The 16,299-nt window shown below is 51.3% G+C and overlaps 1 protein-coding gene across 1 annotated transcript in view; it reads right to left on the bottom strand.

Annotated features, from left to right (window-relative positions):
• The window catches only part of Zan (zonadhesin), a 106,353-nt gene extending 98,030 nt beyond the window's left edge, over window positions 1-8,323 (bottom strand). The window contains exons 1-7 of the mRNA XM_037198525.1: window positions 8,058-8,323; window positions 6,771-6,823; window positions 5,439-5,585; window positions 5,004-5,275; window positions 4,545-4,632; window positions 2,608-2,760; window positions 161-325 (exon numbers count right to left, since the gene is read on the bottom strand). Of these exons, the coding sequence (XP_037054420.1) occupies window positions 161-325; window positions 2,608-2,760; window positions 4,545-4,632; window positions 5,004-5,275; window positions 5,439-5,585; window positions 6,771-6,823; window positions 8,058-8,134 (955 nt within the window). The 5' untranslated portion in view covers window positions 8,135-8,323. The remainder of the gene's footprint in view (window positions 1-160; window positions 326-2,607; window positions 2,761-4,544; window positions 4,633-5,003; window positions 5,276-5,438; window positions 5,586-6,770; window positions 6,824-8,057) is intronic.
• Window positions 8,324-16,299: the final 7,976 nt, after the last annotated feature.

Here is a 16,299-nt window from a genome sequence, read left to right on the forward strand (position 1 = left end):
CGGCCGGCCACGGCTGTACTTTACTTTTCTAGAATCCAGCGCCCTTCCCATTTCTAAAACACAGAACAGTCTCACAAATGCATCCTAAGGAGATACTCCTCCTTATTTCTCCATCAGTCCAGCCCTCCCAGATGTGCCCTGGTCAATGATCTCCTCTAACCCAAGAATGTAGCATAGACGAAAAGGCCCTCGCCAGGCGACCGGCCGCGCATGATGTAGCTGAAAGACAGGGTCAGACATCCACTGGAGTGGCTCAGGGGACTCAGAAGCACGGCTTTCTGTCCTGGCCTAGCGTTCGCGGAGTCCAGGAGCATGTAGTAGCCACCTGCGAAAGAAAGGGCCAGTGAAGTGGCTGGGATGGAGGGGAGTCAGTAACCAAGGCATAGGAACCTGGGAGGATGGGAACCTGGCCATGGGGCGTTCCAACAGCCGCCTAGAATGTGGCAGTGGGGAGGAGGGAGTTACACCCAGCCACCACTGGCAGAGTGCTGGGACTGGGTAAAGAGCCGGTGTCGCTATAATAAATGCAGGCATCCTCTCAGAAACAGCCACCACAATCTTGTCTCTTGGGTCCCTTAATCATAGCCAGACAGGCCGGGCGGTGGTGGCGCACGCCTTTAATTCCAGCACTTGGGAGGCAGAGGCAGACGATCTCTGTGAGTTCCAGGCCAGCCTGGCTTACAGAGTGAGTTCCAGGACAGGCTCCAAAGCTACACAGAGAAACCCTGTCTCCAAAAAAACAAAAGGAAAAAAAAAAAATTATCATAGCCAGACAGCCAATCAGCGTGAGGTTCGCTTAGTGACGCAACTAGTAACCAAGGGGGAGGGGAGAGGGCCCTGATGGGAGGCGGAGTCCGCGCAGGCATGCGTACTCCTGTCCCACACCCATTGGCTCCTGCAAACCTTGGCTGAGGGAGGCCAGGAAGCTCAGAAAACAAGCAGGTGTCGGGAAAACAGGAGAAGGAAGAAGGGAAGGAAGTAAATAAATGGCGAAGGAGAAAGCAAGAAGAAACAAGGGCCCGAAGGGCTGGTGCCTGTAGTTTCAGCCAACATCTTGGGAATCTGAGACAGGAGATTGGAGCTCAAAGCTTGAGCTTGGAGTCCTTGCTCGAAACAAAACAGGAAAGATTAAAAACCCAACCAACAGCTACTAACAAGACTGATTTGGGATGTAATGTTAAAGGCTAAAAGGTAAAGAGAGGAGATGCCCAGGGCATTTACTGGGGCTTTCAAATAGAGGGAAGGAGAGGTTGAAGAACTTTCTAGTAGGCAAACCTCCCGGAACAGGAGGATAGTGCACACCTTTAACCCCAGCAGTCCGAGGCTGAGGCAGGCAGATCTCTGTGAGTTCAAGGCCAGCCCGGTCTACAGCGTGAGTTCCAGGACAGCCAGGGCTACACAGAGAAACCCTGTCTCGAAAAACCAAAATAAAAAATAAAAATAAAAATAAAGAAAAAAAAAAAAACAAGTATGCACTGGAAATGGAAATCAAACATCACTTGAAGTCTGACCTCTAAAACTTGGCAGATGCAGGGACCAGGTGGAGATAAAGAGGAGAGGGGCACCCTGTAGAGGGCAGAAACAGGAGAAAGCCCAGGCAGAGTACTGGAAGGGGGGAGGGGTAAGGGATCACCGTGAATGGAATCACTAGGAAGGAACATTTTGTCTTAAACAACTGCAAATCTTCCTCAGGAGTCCCCATCAGCCCTTGCTGTTCCAGACAGCGGCTTCGTAGCAGGAAATCCAAGTGGTGTTAAGTCAGTCACGCTGACTAGGCTGGGCTGACACAAACTCACAATCTTCCTGCCTTGGTCTCCCAGGTACTTGGATTACAGGTGTGTGTTACGAAGGCTCCCTCTCTCCTTCCCTACCTCTCCCTTCCTTCCATGGCGCTGAGAATGGAATCCAGGGCCTTGAGCGTACTAGGCAAGTACATGGCCACTGACCAACATCCGTAGCCCTTATTGTTCGTGTTTTTCTGAGACAGAGTCTAGCCCAGGTTGCACTTGAACTCACTGTGTAGACTAGGCAGTTCCTCCCAAGGGCTGGGGTTGCAGGCGTATACCATCATTCCTGGCTCCTTGCTGGTTTTGTACATTGATTCTCAAGTTACTGGGACAGTGTACAGAGGAGCTACTCAGTAGATACCAGATGAATAACCGGATGAATGAAGGATGGAAGATGCCAGGGAAGGAGGGAATGAGCTGGCTGCACTGGCAGTGTGGGGTGGGGGAGTGGGGAGCTGGAGAATATGTGAAATCATTCTACTTTTTAAAAAATTGTTTATTTAAATGATTTATTTATTTTTATGTGCATTGATGTTTTGCCTGCATGTGTGTCTGTGTAAGGGTGTGGGATACCCTGGAATTGGAGTTGTAGACAGTTGTAAGCTGCCACGTGGGTCCTCTACAAGAGCAGCCAGAGCTCTTAACCACTGAGCCATCTCTCCAGCTCGAAATCACACTTCTTGCCATGATCCCTAAGCTAAAAGAAGCTTTTGGGGCAGGGGCGTGCTGGGCTTTACCTGGCCTGACCTAGGGATGCTATGGTAGAGGGACATAGAGCTGACAAGATCCCAGAGATTCGAAGGATAGCTTCAATACTCACTACCAGGGCTGGAGAAGTCATCATCAGGCCCCACACCAAACTCCCCCGATGATCCCTTCTTCTGGGTCCACTTAGCCCCGGTGGCAGTTGGGACCCAGCTCCATCCGCAGAGATCATTTAGAGTATCAAAGGTGCACATCTGGGACATGCAGACTGAGAGGGGAGAAAAGAAGAAATGGTGCTGGAGTGTGGCTCAGTGGTAGAGCCCCTGCCTAGAATCCCCCAGTGAGGGGCTGGGGTGTGGCTCAGTGGTAGAGCACCTGCCTAGAATCCCCCAGTGAGGGGCTGGGGGTGTGGCTCAGTGGTAGAGCCCCTGCCTAGAATCACCCAGTGAGGGGCTGGGGTGTGGCTCAGTGGTAGAGCCCCTGCCTAGAATCCCCAGTGAGGGGTTGGGGGTGTGGCTCAGTGGTAGAGCCCCTGCCTAGAGTTCCTCCATGAGAAAGTGGGTCTTAGCAGTAGAACACCTGCCTAGAATTCCCCCATCTAAAGGCTAATAGTGGGGGCTGGAGGGGTGGCTCAGGGGTTGAGAGCACTGGCTGCTCTTCCAGACGACCCGGGTTCAGTTCCCAGCAACCACATGGCAGCTCACGTCTGTCTGTAATTCCAGTTCCAGGGCTTCTGACACCCTCACACAGACATACTTCCGGGTAGAACACCAATGAACATGAAATAAAAAATTATTATATGTATTTTAGAAGAAGCCCATTTTTAAAAAGAGAAGAGATGGTCAGAGTGCAGTGTCGCCACAGGGCACTCATCTAAGTCCTCTGCCTGCCACAGGGCTCAGGCCGGGGCTCAGCAATCAATCCGCTTCCTAAAACCTGCCAGCGAGGTCCAGAATTCTCCGGGGAGAAGCTGGGGGCATGGCTCAGTGGTAGAGTATTTGCCCAACACATACAAAGCCCTGGTTAAACCCCAATATCAAAAGGAAGGGTATGAGCTTTCTGCCACAGGAGGAACTTGGGGTCAGAACTCTGGGGTCACTCTCAAGGCTATAGTGAGCCTTAGCAAGCTTTGAGGACAACCTCTGTTTTACTGCCTGTGAATTCTGCTCTTGGTACAGATTACATAAGCTGCCCAGTCTCAGGCTTCTGTCTAAACTGGGAATCATCTCTGTATAAGGTCGTAAATTAAATTATGTGTGTGGAACATCTAGCCCAGGCCCCACGTTCAATGAGAAGTTCCCTTCATAAGCTTCTGGATTTTTCCTTTCCTTTCCAGTCAGCCTGAAAGGACCGTTCTGCATGTATCACAGTTGTAAGTAGTTTAACACCTACAATGACTTTACATTCAGATTATCGTGGGACCAAAGACTTCTTTTGTTTTAGAGACAGCATGGCATGCAGCCCAGCCTGGTCTCATATTTGCTGTGTAGTCCAGGATAACCGCGAACTTGGGATCCTCCCGCCTCTACCTCCAGAATGCTGGCATTAAAGGTGTGTGTCACTACAGCTGTTGTATGCAGTGCTGAGGATGGAACTCAAGGTTTTGTGCGTGCTAGGCACACGCTCTACCAACTGAGACACATCTCCCATCCCACCAAGGGTTTCCTGACACATAGAGTGTCCAGTGCTAAGATAGGCCCAGCCTGTGGCCACGGGTCCTGGTCAGTCACTCTAGACCAGATGTCCCCTGCCACTCCATGTTGAAAGAGCTGAGCCGAGCAGGGGGTGGAGGGGTCAGCCCCTGGGGACAGCAAGGTCTCAGCCCCCCCCCCTTCTATCTCCCTGCAGAGGGCTACTACCTGCACATGGATGCCAACAACTTCCCTCGGGGCGGGGGAGTCTTACAGAGTGACCGTTTTAGGGGAGCTACCTGAAACCAGGAACCTCACATCACGAGAACACAGGGTCCTGGTTGCTGTCTCACCCCTACTTCGGAGAGTTTGACAGGGGTCAGGAGAGGGAGAGAGGCGCCTGAGAGGGACAGGAACTCACTCCGGTTGCAGGTACCCCGCCGGATTGAGAGGCCATCCAGAGAGATGTCCAGGTAGGCGGTATTTCCCCTCATGCCCTCAAACATCAGCTGTGGAATTAGGAACAAAGAGACCCTGACCCTGTGGGTCACGTGATTGGCTTCCCTTCTCTGTGGCTGCTGGATTTCCACCCTGAATTCAGATGGCTGGGGATCCAGGTCTCTTTTTAAAAATTCCACTCATATTTATAGCACATGGCGGAAATGTGAGAGTCAGAGGATGTTTGGGGAGTTGGCTCTCGCCTTCTACCACGTGGGTCCTGGAGATTGAACTCGGGTCACCTGAACTCAGGCTTGCTGCAAGAAGACTGCATCACTACCCTCCAGGTCCCCCCTTTGCCACAGCCTACCTTCCTAGCCCCTCCCTCCCCACCCCCACCCCACCCCCCACCCCTCTCTACCAGATCTGCTCTCGACCTCACCCAGCTTGGTATATCACGGTCTGCTGGCACAGTGACAGCGGTGGGCATCCAAGAGGGACTCTGGGTGTTCAAGTGTTTCCAGAGCACGTTGGGCCGGGGGTGCTTCCGGCCCCTGAGCAGTAGCAGTCTGAGCTGGGCACCCCATGACAGCCCAAACATGTGGTAGGCGAAACGGATGCAGAGTGGACCTTGCTCCCATATGTCAGGGCTGCGCAAACGAGCCACCCCGCCCCGAGGGAAGTTGTTGGCATCCATGTGCAGGTAGTAGCCCTCTGCAGGGAGATAGAACGGGGGTGGGGTGGGTGCTGAGACCTTGCTGTCCCCAGGGGCTGACCCCTCCGCCCCCTGCTCGGCTCAGCTTCCAGCAGTCCCTCCCAACTTTTATCTCTTCTCCACTGTCCTCCAAACTTTAGGCTTCCACCTGGGACGCATTACCTCCATTGGGGTAGCCCCCTGGGGGGCCAGAAGTACCCGTGCTGGAGGGCCCAGTAGTTCGAACCCAGTCCCCATCATCTGCAGACATTTGAGACCAGTCACAGAAAGGTCTGGAATTATCTTCAAAGTCACATTTCGAGACAATGGCTGTGAAGAAAAGAGCCTCAGTGAGGCCTCAGAAAGGGCAGAGGGGCCGGGGTCAGGTCACAGAGCCCCACCGAGAGATGGGGTCAGCAGGGTCACTAAGCTTAGAGAAGGCCACCACTAAGAGTTCAGATCCGGAGCAGAGATGAAGGAGCTGGGGAGGTGAGTGAGTGGATGATGGAATCCAGGAGCACAAACTGGAGTCTGGATGGATTCAGTCAGACAGGCCTTGGCTTGGCATGTTTTATTGTGGCTTTTATTATTATTTTGGTGTGTGTGTGTGTGTGTGTGTGTGTGTGTGTGTGTGTGTGTGTGTTTGAGTCCACATGAATGTTGCACATGCATGTAGAGACTAGAGGTTAGCATCAAGTGTCCTCTTCAATACACCTTTATGCTTTGAGAGAGGGTCTCTTGTGACCCAGAGCTCACCAGTTCAACTACTCTGCCTGGCCAGGGAACCCTAGAGATCCTCCTGTCTCTGTCTCTCTTGTGCTGGGACTAGAGGGTATGCTCCCAGCCCAGTTGTTTGTTTGTTTGTTTTGAGACAGGGTTTCTCTGTGTAGCTTTGTGCCTTTCCTAGAACTCACTCTGTAGACCAGGCTGGCCTCGAACTCACAGAGATCTGCCTAGCTCTGCCTTCCGAGTGCTGGGATTAAAGGCGTGCGCCACCACCGCCCGGCCCAATCCAGTTTTTTTATGTAGATACTGGGGATTGAACTTTACCTGCTGAGTTACCTCCCAGCATCTCCTCCCCCTTAAGATAGGTCTCATGTTCCCATGTAGCCCAAGGTGGCTTTGAACTCCAGGTCCTCCTGCCTCAGCCTCCTGAGAGCTGGGATCACAGGTGTGTATTATAATACCTAGCCAGTTATTTTGTTAATTTGAGACCAGGGCTTGTTACTGTGCAGCCCAGGCTGGGTTTGAACTTAGGATCCTCCTGCTTTGGCCTCCCCAGGGCTGGGGCGACAGGTCTGTGCCACCATATCTAGGGCTTGTCTATTGAATCTGAACGGGAGTCTCTCAGATGGAGCCTGACAGTGTTTCCCACTCTTCTGTCTGCCCTTGGCTGTTCAGGAGCTGCCCTTAGCACATTTATCCCGTGTGGCACCCCGATAACCATCCCTGTGCTAGGGACTGGAGTTCGTGAGGGGGGGAAAGGAGGCATGCGCAGCCCTGGTTCCAACTCACAACTCTCCCTCGAAGTGTGCACCATCACTTTTGGGTCCAGAGAGTTCTGTCTCCTTGGGATTGGTTTGGAGAAAGCAAAACACATTATTTTTGTCATTACTAAAATTATCATATGATTATGATTTTTTTTACTATGATTATATTTTGATCTTCCTTCCTCCCTCCCTCCCTCCCTCCCTCCCTCCCTCCCTCCCTCCCTCCCTCCTTTCTTTCTTTCTTTCTTTCTTTCTTTCTTTCTTTCTTTCTTTCTTTCTTTCTTTCTTTCTTTCTTTCTTCAACACAGAGTCTCATGTAACCCAGGCTAGCCTCAAACTCCCTGTGGAACTGAGGATGACCTTAAGGTCATGATTCTCCTGCCTCTACCTCCTGAGTACTGAAATTACAGGAGTTGACCACCACACCCAGCTTTTTTTTTTTCTTTTAGAGACAAAGATCTTTCGATAGTAGCCCAGGCTATCCTCAAGCTTGCAATCCTCCTGCCTCCCTCATCTCTTGTGCTAGGTTGACGCCACCACATCCAGCCGGCCTCCGCACTGTACAAACCCCCAAAAGAAGCCCTTCCTCCTCAGTCTGCAACTTGGGTCCTAATTCCCCACAATTCACCTGCTCCTTGTCCATAGCCCTGCACCCAAGTTCAAGGAACCTAAGCTACCTTTCATTTTCTTGCCGCCTCGTACTTGAACTCTGGCCTATCAGCTCGGCCCACCCTGGGGTTTTGGAGAGTGTAAATTCTTTGTCTTTCCCTCTCAGCCTGGATTGTCACCTCAGTTTCAGTGGTGGAGATGTGAGGCTCTCCCCATCCTGGTCTTCTTCTCCCCAGTCCCACTGCCCTGACCTTTCTCCCCTGTCTTCTGTCTTTTCATTTTTTGAGGCAGGGTCCCATGTAGCCCAGGCTTGCCTAGAACTTGATGTATAATTAAGTGTGACCTTGAACTCCCGATCTCCCCGTCTCTACCTTCCAAGTGCTAGTATTACATCCTGAGTCACCACACCAAGTTCCTGTGGTGCTGGGGCTTGAACCCAGGGCTCTGTGTTTGTCGAGCAAGCCCTCCACCAGCTCCATCCCCAGCCCTTTCCTTTTGTGGTTTGTTATTTTGAGACAGGGCTTCATGTAGTCGAGTCTGGCCTTGAACTCCTGATCTGCCCACCTCTGCTGGGACAGCAGGCACACACTGCCATGCTCAGCTAGGCCTCTTTGTTATAAACCTTGCTGCTCCCTCTGGGATCCCCAGATGCAGCCCAGAAAACCCCTGTCCCATAATCACTGCGGTCCCCAGTCCAGCTTACCAGACAGAGGCAGTTACTTGGTCCTGGCCCCAGGCAGCCCCCACCAGCAGCATCAGAATCCAAACTGGAGGAGCCATGGGGGACCTCGGAGGTGGCCCTCAGGTAGAGAGGAAGATTATGGTGAGTGTCCCAGGCCACTATATAAACACCTGGCCCTCCTCCCTTCTGAGGAGGCCATTTAAAAAAAAAATCACAGAATTCAAGAAGTCCCTGGGAATTTAAAGGTATCAGAGTTGAAGTTAGAAACCCAATAGAAGATTTATAGACAGAAATAGAGAGAAACAAAAAAAGGGGGATGGAAACCAGTCTAGGATGTCTAACATCAAACAAAAGTAGTTCAAACAGAAATAACAAAGGGAAGGGAGAGAGAGAGAGTGTGTCTCACAGAGCCCTGGCTGGCCTCAGATTCATGATGTAGGCAAGGCTAGCCTTGAACTCCTGATCCTCCTGCCTCCGAATTCTGGGATTATAACTGTGGTAGGCCAGCTAAGAAAGCACAGGAAAACCATCCCAGAACTGAAGCACTCAAATCTCTAGACTAAAAGGTACCTAGTACGGTAGACTCAGAGACCCACAGAAACTACTTTGTGAAATTTAGACTATCAGGGCTGAGAGGAAAGTCAGGAACTCTTTTAGATAGTAAGGAACAGGTCACATACTAAGGACCAGGGATCCTCATGGCCTCGGTCTCCTTGGTAACAACCATAGATTCTAAACGCAGCAGAACACTAGCTGAAGAATTCCGATGGAAAAATTATTCAAACGTAACATTCTACAACTGGAGATGGTGGCAGACGCTGTTGACGGCCACGTGAACGGCTGGCAACAATCAGGGACAGAGAACTGAAGGACATACTCATAGAGGAAGAAATGCGAGTTGCCAGGAAATGCTTGAAAGGGTGTGTGTGTGTGTGTACACACAACTTGCAGGCATTGGCTCTGTCCTTTCACTGTGTAGGTTCTGAGAATCAAACTCTAATTGTTAGGCTTGGCAGCAAGTTGAGCCATCTTGTCAACCCCAATTTTGTTTTTGCTGAGACAGAGTCTTATAGCCCACATTGGCCATTATGAAGTTGAGGCTGGAGTACCACCATGCCAGTTTATGTGGTGTTGGGAATCAAGCCCCAGGCAATCTCCACACCGATGAGCTGCATCCCCACCCTTTTGTTTTGTTTTTCAGACAGGGTCTCACTCTGTAGCCCAGAGTGGAACTCACCGTCTAGCCCTGACCCACTCTCAAACTAGTGGCAATTCTCCTGTCTCAGACTCTCCAGTGCTGTGATCCCAGCTACTCGGCAGACTGAGGTAAGAGGATTGCAAGGTCAAAGGCATGCTGGGCAGTTTAGTGAGACCCTGTTGAAAAAGGAAAAAAAAAGACTGGGTGGGTAGTTTAGTAGTAGATAGTGTACAGCTAGTGTGGGTGAGGACCAGAGGGTCAATGCCAGTACACGCGCATTCGTGTGCGCACACACCACACTTTTAAATTTTACTTTATTATTTTGTCACCAGGCAGTGGTGGCTCACGTCTTTAATCCCAGCATGTGGGAGGCAGAGGTAGGTGGATCTCTGTGAGTTGGAGGCCAGCCTGGGCTACAGAGTGAGTTCCAGGACAGCCAGGACTGTAATACAGAGAACTCCTGTGTCAAAGAACCAAAAAGAAGGAAGAAAATCCGTATGTGTCACACTGACAAACAGTTAAATGATTGACGTAGCTGGACGGGATGTTGATGGACAGTTGTAATCACGGTGACAATAATCTGTGTTGGTGGAAACACAACGACAAAGTTTTAAGTGTGCATACATGATTTTTGAAGATGACATTCACACACACACACACACACACACACACACACATGCGCGCGCCATGGCGTCTGTGGAGTTCGGACGACAACTTGCAGGAACTGGTCTCTCCTTCCGCCATGTCGGTCCCGGGGGTTGAACTCGGGCTCTCTGGCTTGGCTGCAAGCCGCTTCCTGCCGAACTCCTTCCAGCTCTTGTTTCTGTTCTGGTTTTCAAGATAGGAACTTGCAACTTTGGCCCCTGGTGGCTTCACATTTGAAGCAATCCTCCTTCAAGAACCTCCCGGATTCCGGGGTCACGGGCGTGTGCCACCACAGCCATATGGTTTTGTTTTATTAAAAGATCCCACTACGTAGCCCGGGCAGGCCTGGAAGGTCTTCCTGCTTCAGCCCTGGATCCCAGGATTACAGACGCATGTCCGCATCTACCTGTACTCAAAAACAAAACAAAACCAAAAAACCTTGCTAGGTCTGATAACACGGGCCTCGCTTCCCAGTCACTCGGGTGGCTGAGGCAGGATTGATCTCAGGTTCAGGCCAACTTAGGCAACTGAACAAGACCTTATCTCAAAATGAAAAATGGTTTTTATTATCGTTTGGTTTTGCTTTTGTGTTTCTCCCCCCCCCCCCGTGTGTGTCTCTGTGTCTGTGTCTGTCTCTGTGTCTGTGTCTGTGTGTAGGTCAGAGGACAACCTCAGGTGCCATTCCTCAGGAATCTTGCACCTTTTTTTGAGACAGGGCCTCTCGTTGGTCTGGAGCCCTGCAGTAGGCTGGGCTAGCCGGCCAGTGAGCTCCAGGATCCACTGGTCTCTGCTTCCCGTCTTGGAATCACCGGGGTTACAGGCGAGCACCACCACATCCATCTTTTCACATGGATCTGGAGGTTCAAGCTCAGGTTCTAGTCCTGACAAGGCTGCATTTTGCCAGCTGATCTGTTCCAGAAAACGTCTTGTTGCTGTCTCAGAGGGAGCCCTAGGGCCCATGCTTGTTTCAGTCAGCGTTTTCAAAAGGAAAAGAACTGATAGAATAAATACACACATACACACATACATATACATACACACATACTATACATACACACATACATACACATACACACATACATATACATACATACACACATACATACACATACATATATACACACATACATATACACATACACATACATATACATACACACATACATACACATACACACATATATACATACATATACATATATACACACATGCATACACACATACATATATACATACACAATACATATACACATACATACACACATACATACATATATACATACACACATACACACACATACACATACATACATATACATAATTACACATATGCATACGTACACACATATGTATATATACATAAATAAAATAAATAAACCCCCATTTACATATATATGCATATAAATATGTAAAGGGGATTTATTGACTGGCTTCCAGGAGGAGGTCCAGGTAGCCCAGCACTGGCTGTCTTGTTGAGGTAATCCTTCTGGAGTGCGCGCTCGGACACCAGGGAGAGTGGAGGGGAGGAGATGTCACAGGGGACCAAAGCCAGGAGAGCTGCTGAAGGGCTCTGACAGCGGCCCAGTGTACAGTCTCACTTCATACTCTAAAGCCGCAAGGTGGGGCAGGCAAGTGAGGTTTCACAGAAGCACCATGCAGTCAGCAGGTTGGGTTGTGAAGGGCAGCGACCCCATTGTATTAGCTGTTTCTCCGGGTCATTCTGTTCCAGGTAGGCAAATAAATCAATGAATCGGTACCTAATAATTGGTCTTTTCTGTCTAACCCTCCTTCAGTCTCACACTAAGGAGACCTAGCTGTCATTCAGTCCACGAGGATGGCTGTCTCAGCGGTCCTAATCTGGCATGAAGGCCTGGTTTTTGGTCCACATTGGAATCCCAGAGCCATCGGTTCTAACACTGGTGAGGAGCATCACAGCAACAGTGATAGAGATTTGTCAGTGATGGTGAGGGCAAGCAAAAGGCAGTTTTCTTCTTCCGTGTCCTTTTCCTGGGCTGCCGTCAGAAGGTGTCACTCAAGCCAGGCGGTGGTGGCGCACACCTTTAATCCCAGCACTGGGGAGGCAGAGGCAGGTGGATCTCTAAGTTCGAGGCCAGCCTGGTCTACAGAGTGAGTTCCAGGACAGCCAAGGATATACAGAGAAACCCTGTCTTGGAAACAACAACAACAAAAGATTAGCCATAACAATGTTCAACTACTACTAAAAATAAAAACAGGATGGCTCTTACTACATAGCCCAGGCTGGGCTGGAATTCCTGGTCCTCTGCCTCAGACCCCTGAGTGCTGGAATTACAGGCTTACACCACCCACAATGACATGGCTGAGGAATAGGGCCAGAGGCCCCAATCACAGGGAGCAAAGAAAGCCGCTTACGTCACGATTTAGACACCTGAGCCTTAAAAGCCAACCACGCTAAGATGCCGTGGTGCCATTATCAATTTAATCGAGTCTAGAACCAGGGGAGAGGCCAGCCTGTGGGCACATCTGGGAGGGAGGGATTGCCGAGGTCGGGTGTGTTGAGGTGAATGTGCCCGTCATTCCCTGGGCTGGAGTGCAGGGGAGAGAGCCAGCTAAGCGGCAGCATCCATCTCTGCTGCCTGACTGGGGAAGCCATGTGCCCAGCCACTCCGTGTTCCCGCTGCCACGCCTTCTCACCGTGATGGATCCCGTCCCCTGGAAGTGCGCGTGGAAACAAACCCCTTCTCCTCTGAGTTGACTTTGCCAGGTGTTTGGTTACATCAATGACAGAGGGTGGACAAGACGCTGGGTTGACACGTGTCAAACTCGTGGTCAGGTCCCCACTGTTTGTTAGTACTTCTCCTTGACCTTAAAAGCAAGGCTACCTGAGGTCATAAGGGCGGGAAAGCTGCCCCTGACCCCCACCAGCTGCAACACTCGGGAGAGCAGGCCCTGCACCCCACCTGGGCGATACAGTAGAGCCAAGCATGTTGGCGGAGGTGTGGGTGAGCCAGCCTCGAGGTTCTGAGCATGAGGGAGCTATCCCAAGTACTCATGTGTCATGTGACTGCGGGTGTGGGAGAGATGCCCCCTTACCCCTCACCTCTTACTGCCTGGGACAGACCTCAGCAAGTCAGGCCCTGCTCCTGCCTAGGCGGCATGGTAGACCCCGCTGGCAGAGACGCGGGTGAGATAGCCCTGAGGCTGTGGGAGTGGGATGGCTGGCCATACCGCCCCCCCAATCAAGATGGGCTCCCCCTCCCTTGACCCTGCCACCTGTGGTGGGTGAGGGAGCTGACCTTACCAGCTGCAGCACTTGGGGAAGTGGACCGACCCTTCACCTCACCTCACCTGGGCAGCACAGCAGAGCTGGCCCTGCTGGCGGAGGCGTGGGTGAGCCAGCCCCGCGGTTGTGAGGATGGACAAGCTGTCCTCCTTGTTCCTCTGCCATGTGATGGCATGGGCAGGGGGAAGAGATTCTCCCTCCCCCATCACTGCCTGAGGCAGGAGGAAGAGCTGGCCCTGAGGTCGTAAGAGCAGGAGGGCTGCCCCTCCCCCTCACCAGCTGCAGCCCTCAGGAGAGGGGCCCCTGCACCTCACCAGGACAACACAGTGGAGCTGGCCCTGAAGGTGTGGGTGTGGGAGAGGCGGACCTGAGGCTGTGAAAGCAGAACTGGCCCCGCCCCTTGCCTGTCCCTGTGATCGATGAACCAGCCAGGACAATGCTGGAGAGCTCCCCCTGGTGGTGAGGACAGGGGAGCGCTGGCCGGCTGACCAACCCTGCAACTGCCCAGGCCCAGAACCAGGGTTATGTGCTGGCCCACCCCAACACCACCCCGTCTGTGATCTGCTGGAGCACGGGGGGGGGGGGGCGGTGGAGGGGGGGAGTGCAGGTCAGCCCTGTGGACCCAGGGCTGCAGGATCTTCATGCACAAGGCAACAACAGGATGTCCAGGAAGAGTCCCAGCGAGGGTCCAGCATCCATGGTGTAGCAGAGACCAGGGTATCAAACCAGACCAACGATTCTTTGCAATGAACGCCTGCATGTAAAAACGTATCAACAAAGGGGTTTACTGCGTGACTCACTGTGTCACACTGCGGCTTCCATGATATTTTCCCCTTCCTCTCTCTCCCCTCCCCTTTTTTCTCTTATATTTTATTTTGTTTTATTCTGGGGTGGGAGGAGGGAGATTGGTGGAATCAGGAGGCATGATGTAAAAGATACAAAAAATAAATAAAAAGAAAGTTTAAAAAAAAAAAAGCAAGACTGAAGTTGGGCATGGTGGCATACTCCTTTAACACAGCACTCACCAGGCAGAGCTCTGTGAGTTCCAGGCCAGCCTGGTCTGCAGAGTGAGTTCCAGGACAGCCAGGGCTACATAGTGAGACCCTGTCTCAGAAAAAAAAAAAAAAAAAAAAAAAAAAGCAAGACTAATATGGCTAGACAGTCAACACAGTGGTTAAAAGTGCTTGCTGCTCTTCCAGAGGACCAGAGTTCAGTTCCCAGGACCTACACTGGGTGGCTCACAACTGCTCTAAGTCTAGTTCTAGAGGATCTGACACCCTCTGTTGGCCTACACACACACACACACACACACACACACACACACACACACACAATAAATAAATAATAAATAAATAAAATAAATAAATAAAAATAAAAAAAAACCTTTTAAAGAAAAAAATAACAAAACTAAGCCAGATGTAGTAGTCCAGGCCTGCACTCCCAGCACTTGGGAAACTGAGGCAGGAAAAGCCTAAGTTCCAGGACTGCCTGGGCAATTTAGCCCATGTTTGGTCTCAAAAACCAAACAGACAAACAGAAACACACCCCGCCACCTAGTCTATTAATTCCAACTCCCAACAGCCTACAAAACAGATTTCACCCTTGCCGGTTCCTAGCAAGGGAGGCCTCAGTGGGATGTCTGGTGCGAAAGAGGAAGGCGAGTGCCTGGAAGGTTCTCCAACAGTTCCCAACTGCGCCTGAAGAGGGCACTGTAATCCAGGAGCTAACTTCGCCTCCCTCAAAATTCTTTCCTCTTGCCGACTCCTCCCACCTGCGTTACAGACACAAGAGCACTCGAACACACACACGCACACGCACAAGCACCCTAGTAAATTCTCTCCAGCCCCCAACTCCTTCAATGTGTGCGGAATTTTTCCTGCCATGGACTGCAAAAACGCTCCCTTTTGAATATTGAGCTTTCAGACTCTATTCTAAAGGTCTTGATTTGGGAACAGAATGAATGACAGCCACATAGAATGACAGCCAGGGCTGGGGTCCTGGGACAGTATGTGTCATCTCTGACTGGTTGTGTGGGTCTCTCCTGAGCATGCTTGCCCACCTGAAGTACTAAGGAATCCTAGGAAGAATCTGGAGTCACCCTTGTCCCCCGGCCGTGGTACCTATCACTCCTCCACCTATTGACCTCCAAGTTACAGGGAGAAACCCCCAGGGTGTCACCCCCCAGAAAGACACAGGTGGTTTCTATCCTGAGGTAAGTGACAAGTGCTAGGGACCTGTTGATCCATTAACCGGCGTTGGCCGCTGCTACCCACGCCTGAAGGGGAGCCCCTGGGTACGGGCTCCTGTTTCCTCAGTGGTAGCCCCGGCCCCTTCAGCACTTGTAAAGCGGGTTGGCAGCTGCCCACTAAGACAGCCTTGAATGAAGCCTGCTTATTGACCAGCGTGGGCAGGCATTGTGGCCTCAAGCCCAGTGGGGTCAAGAGGTCAGGCAGGCCATGAGAGGCAGCACGTAGGGCCCAACCCCCTCCACCTCTGGTTTCCCAGATCTGATGCTTTGCTACCAGGTTGGGAGGAGGTAGAGCCGGGAAAGTGGCGGGGGTGGCGGGGGTGGCGGGCACCCATGAAATATAGACAAGCCAGGAGTCATATTGGTGATTTCGGCTGTTGCCGGTGGTATTTTAAGGACACAAAACTTCAAACCCCTTCCCTCCCATGAAAGCTAAGAGTCAGTTGTCATTCCTTCTTCATGGTTCCGCCCCCTCTACTGTCCAGTGGGACATGGTGTCAGGGAAAATCCCATGAAATCTGGAGAATTCATGCCTTGCCCCCTAAATTCTCCAGTCCCTGTATTCTTCACAGGTGCCACAAAGATTGAACTCCAAAACTTGTCCTGTGGGGATTCACAGCTCCGGCAGGACACTAATTGAGTTTAGATATCTCTGTCCCTGAGTTATAAGCTGGTTTCTGGGTGCTGAGAATATAGTTCAATTGGTAGAGTGCTTGCCTAGCATGCACGAAGCCCCAGCTTCCATCTCCAGCACCCCATAAACTGGGGGGGTGTTGCACACCTGCAATCTCAGCACTCAGGAAATGGAAGCAGGAAGATCAGGAGTCCAAAGTCATCCTTAGCTCCATAGCGAGTTCCAGGCCAGCCTGGGCTATGTGAGACCTTCCCGTCTCAACAAAAACAAAACAAA

Source organism: Peromyscus leucopus, chromosome 23, assembly GCF_004664715.2.
Source record: "Peromyscus leucopus breed LL Stock chromosome 23, UCI_PerLeu_2.1, whole genome shotgun sequence".
Taxonomy (NCBI): Eukaryota; Metazoa; Chordata; class Mammalia; order Rodentia; family Cricetidae; genus Peromyscus; species Peromyscus leucopus.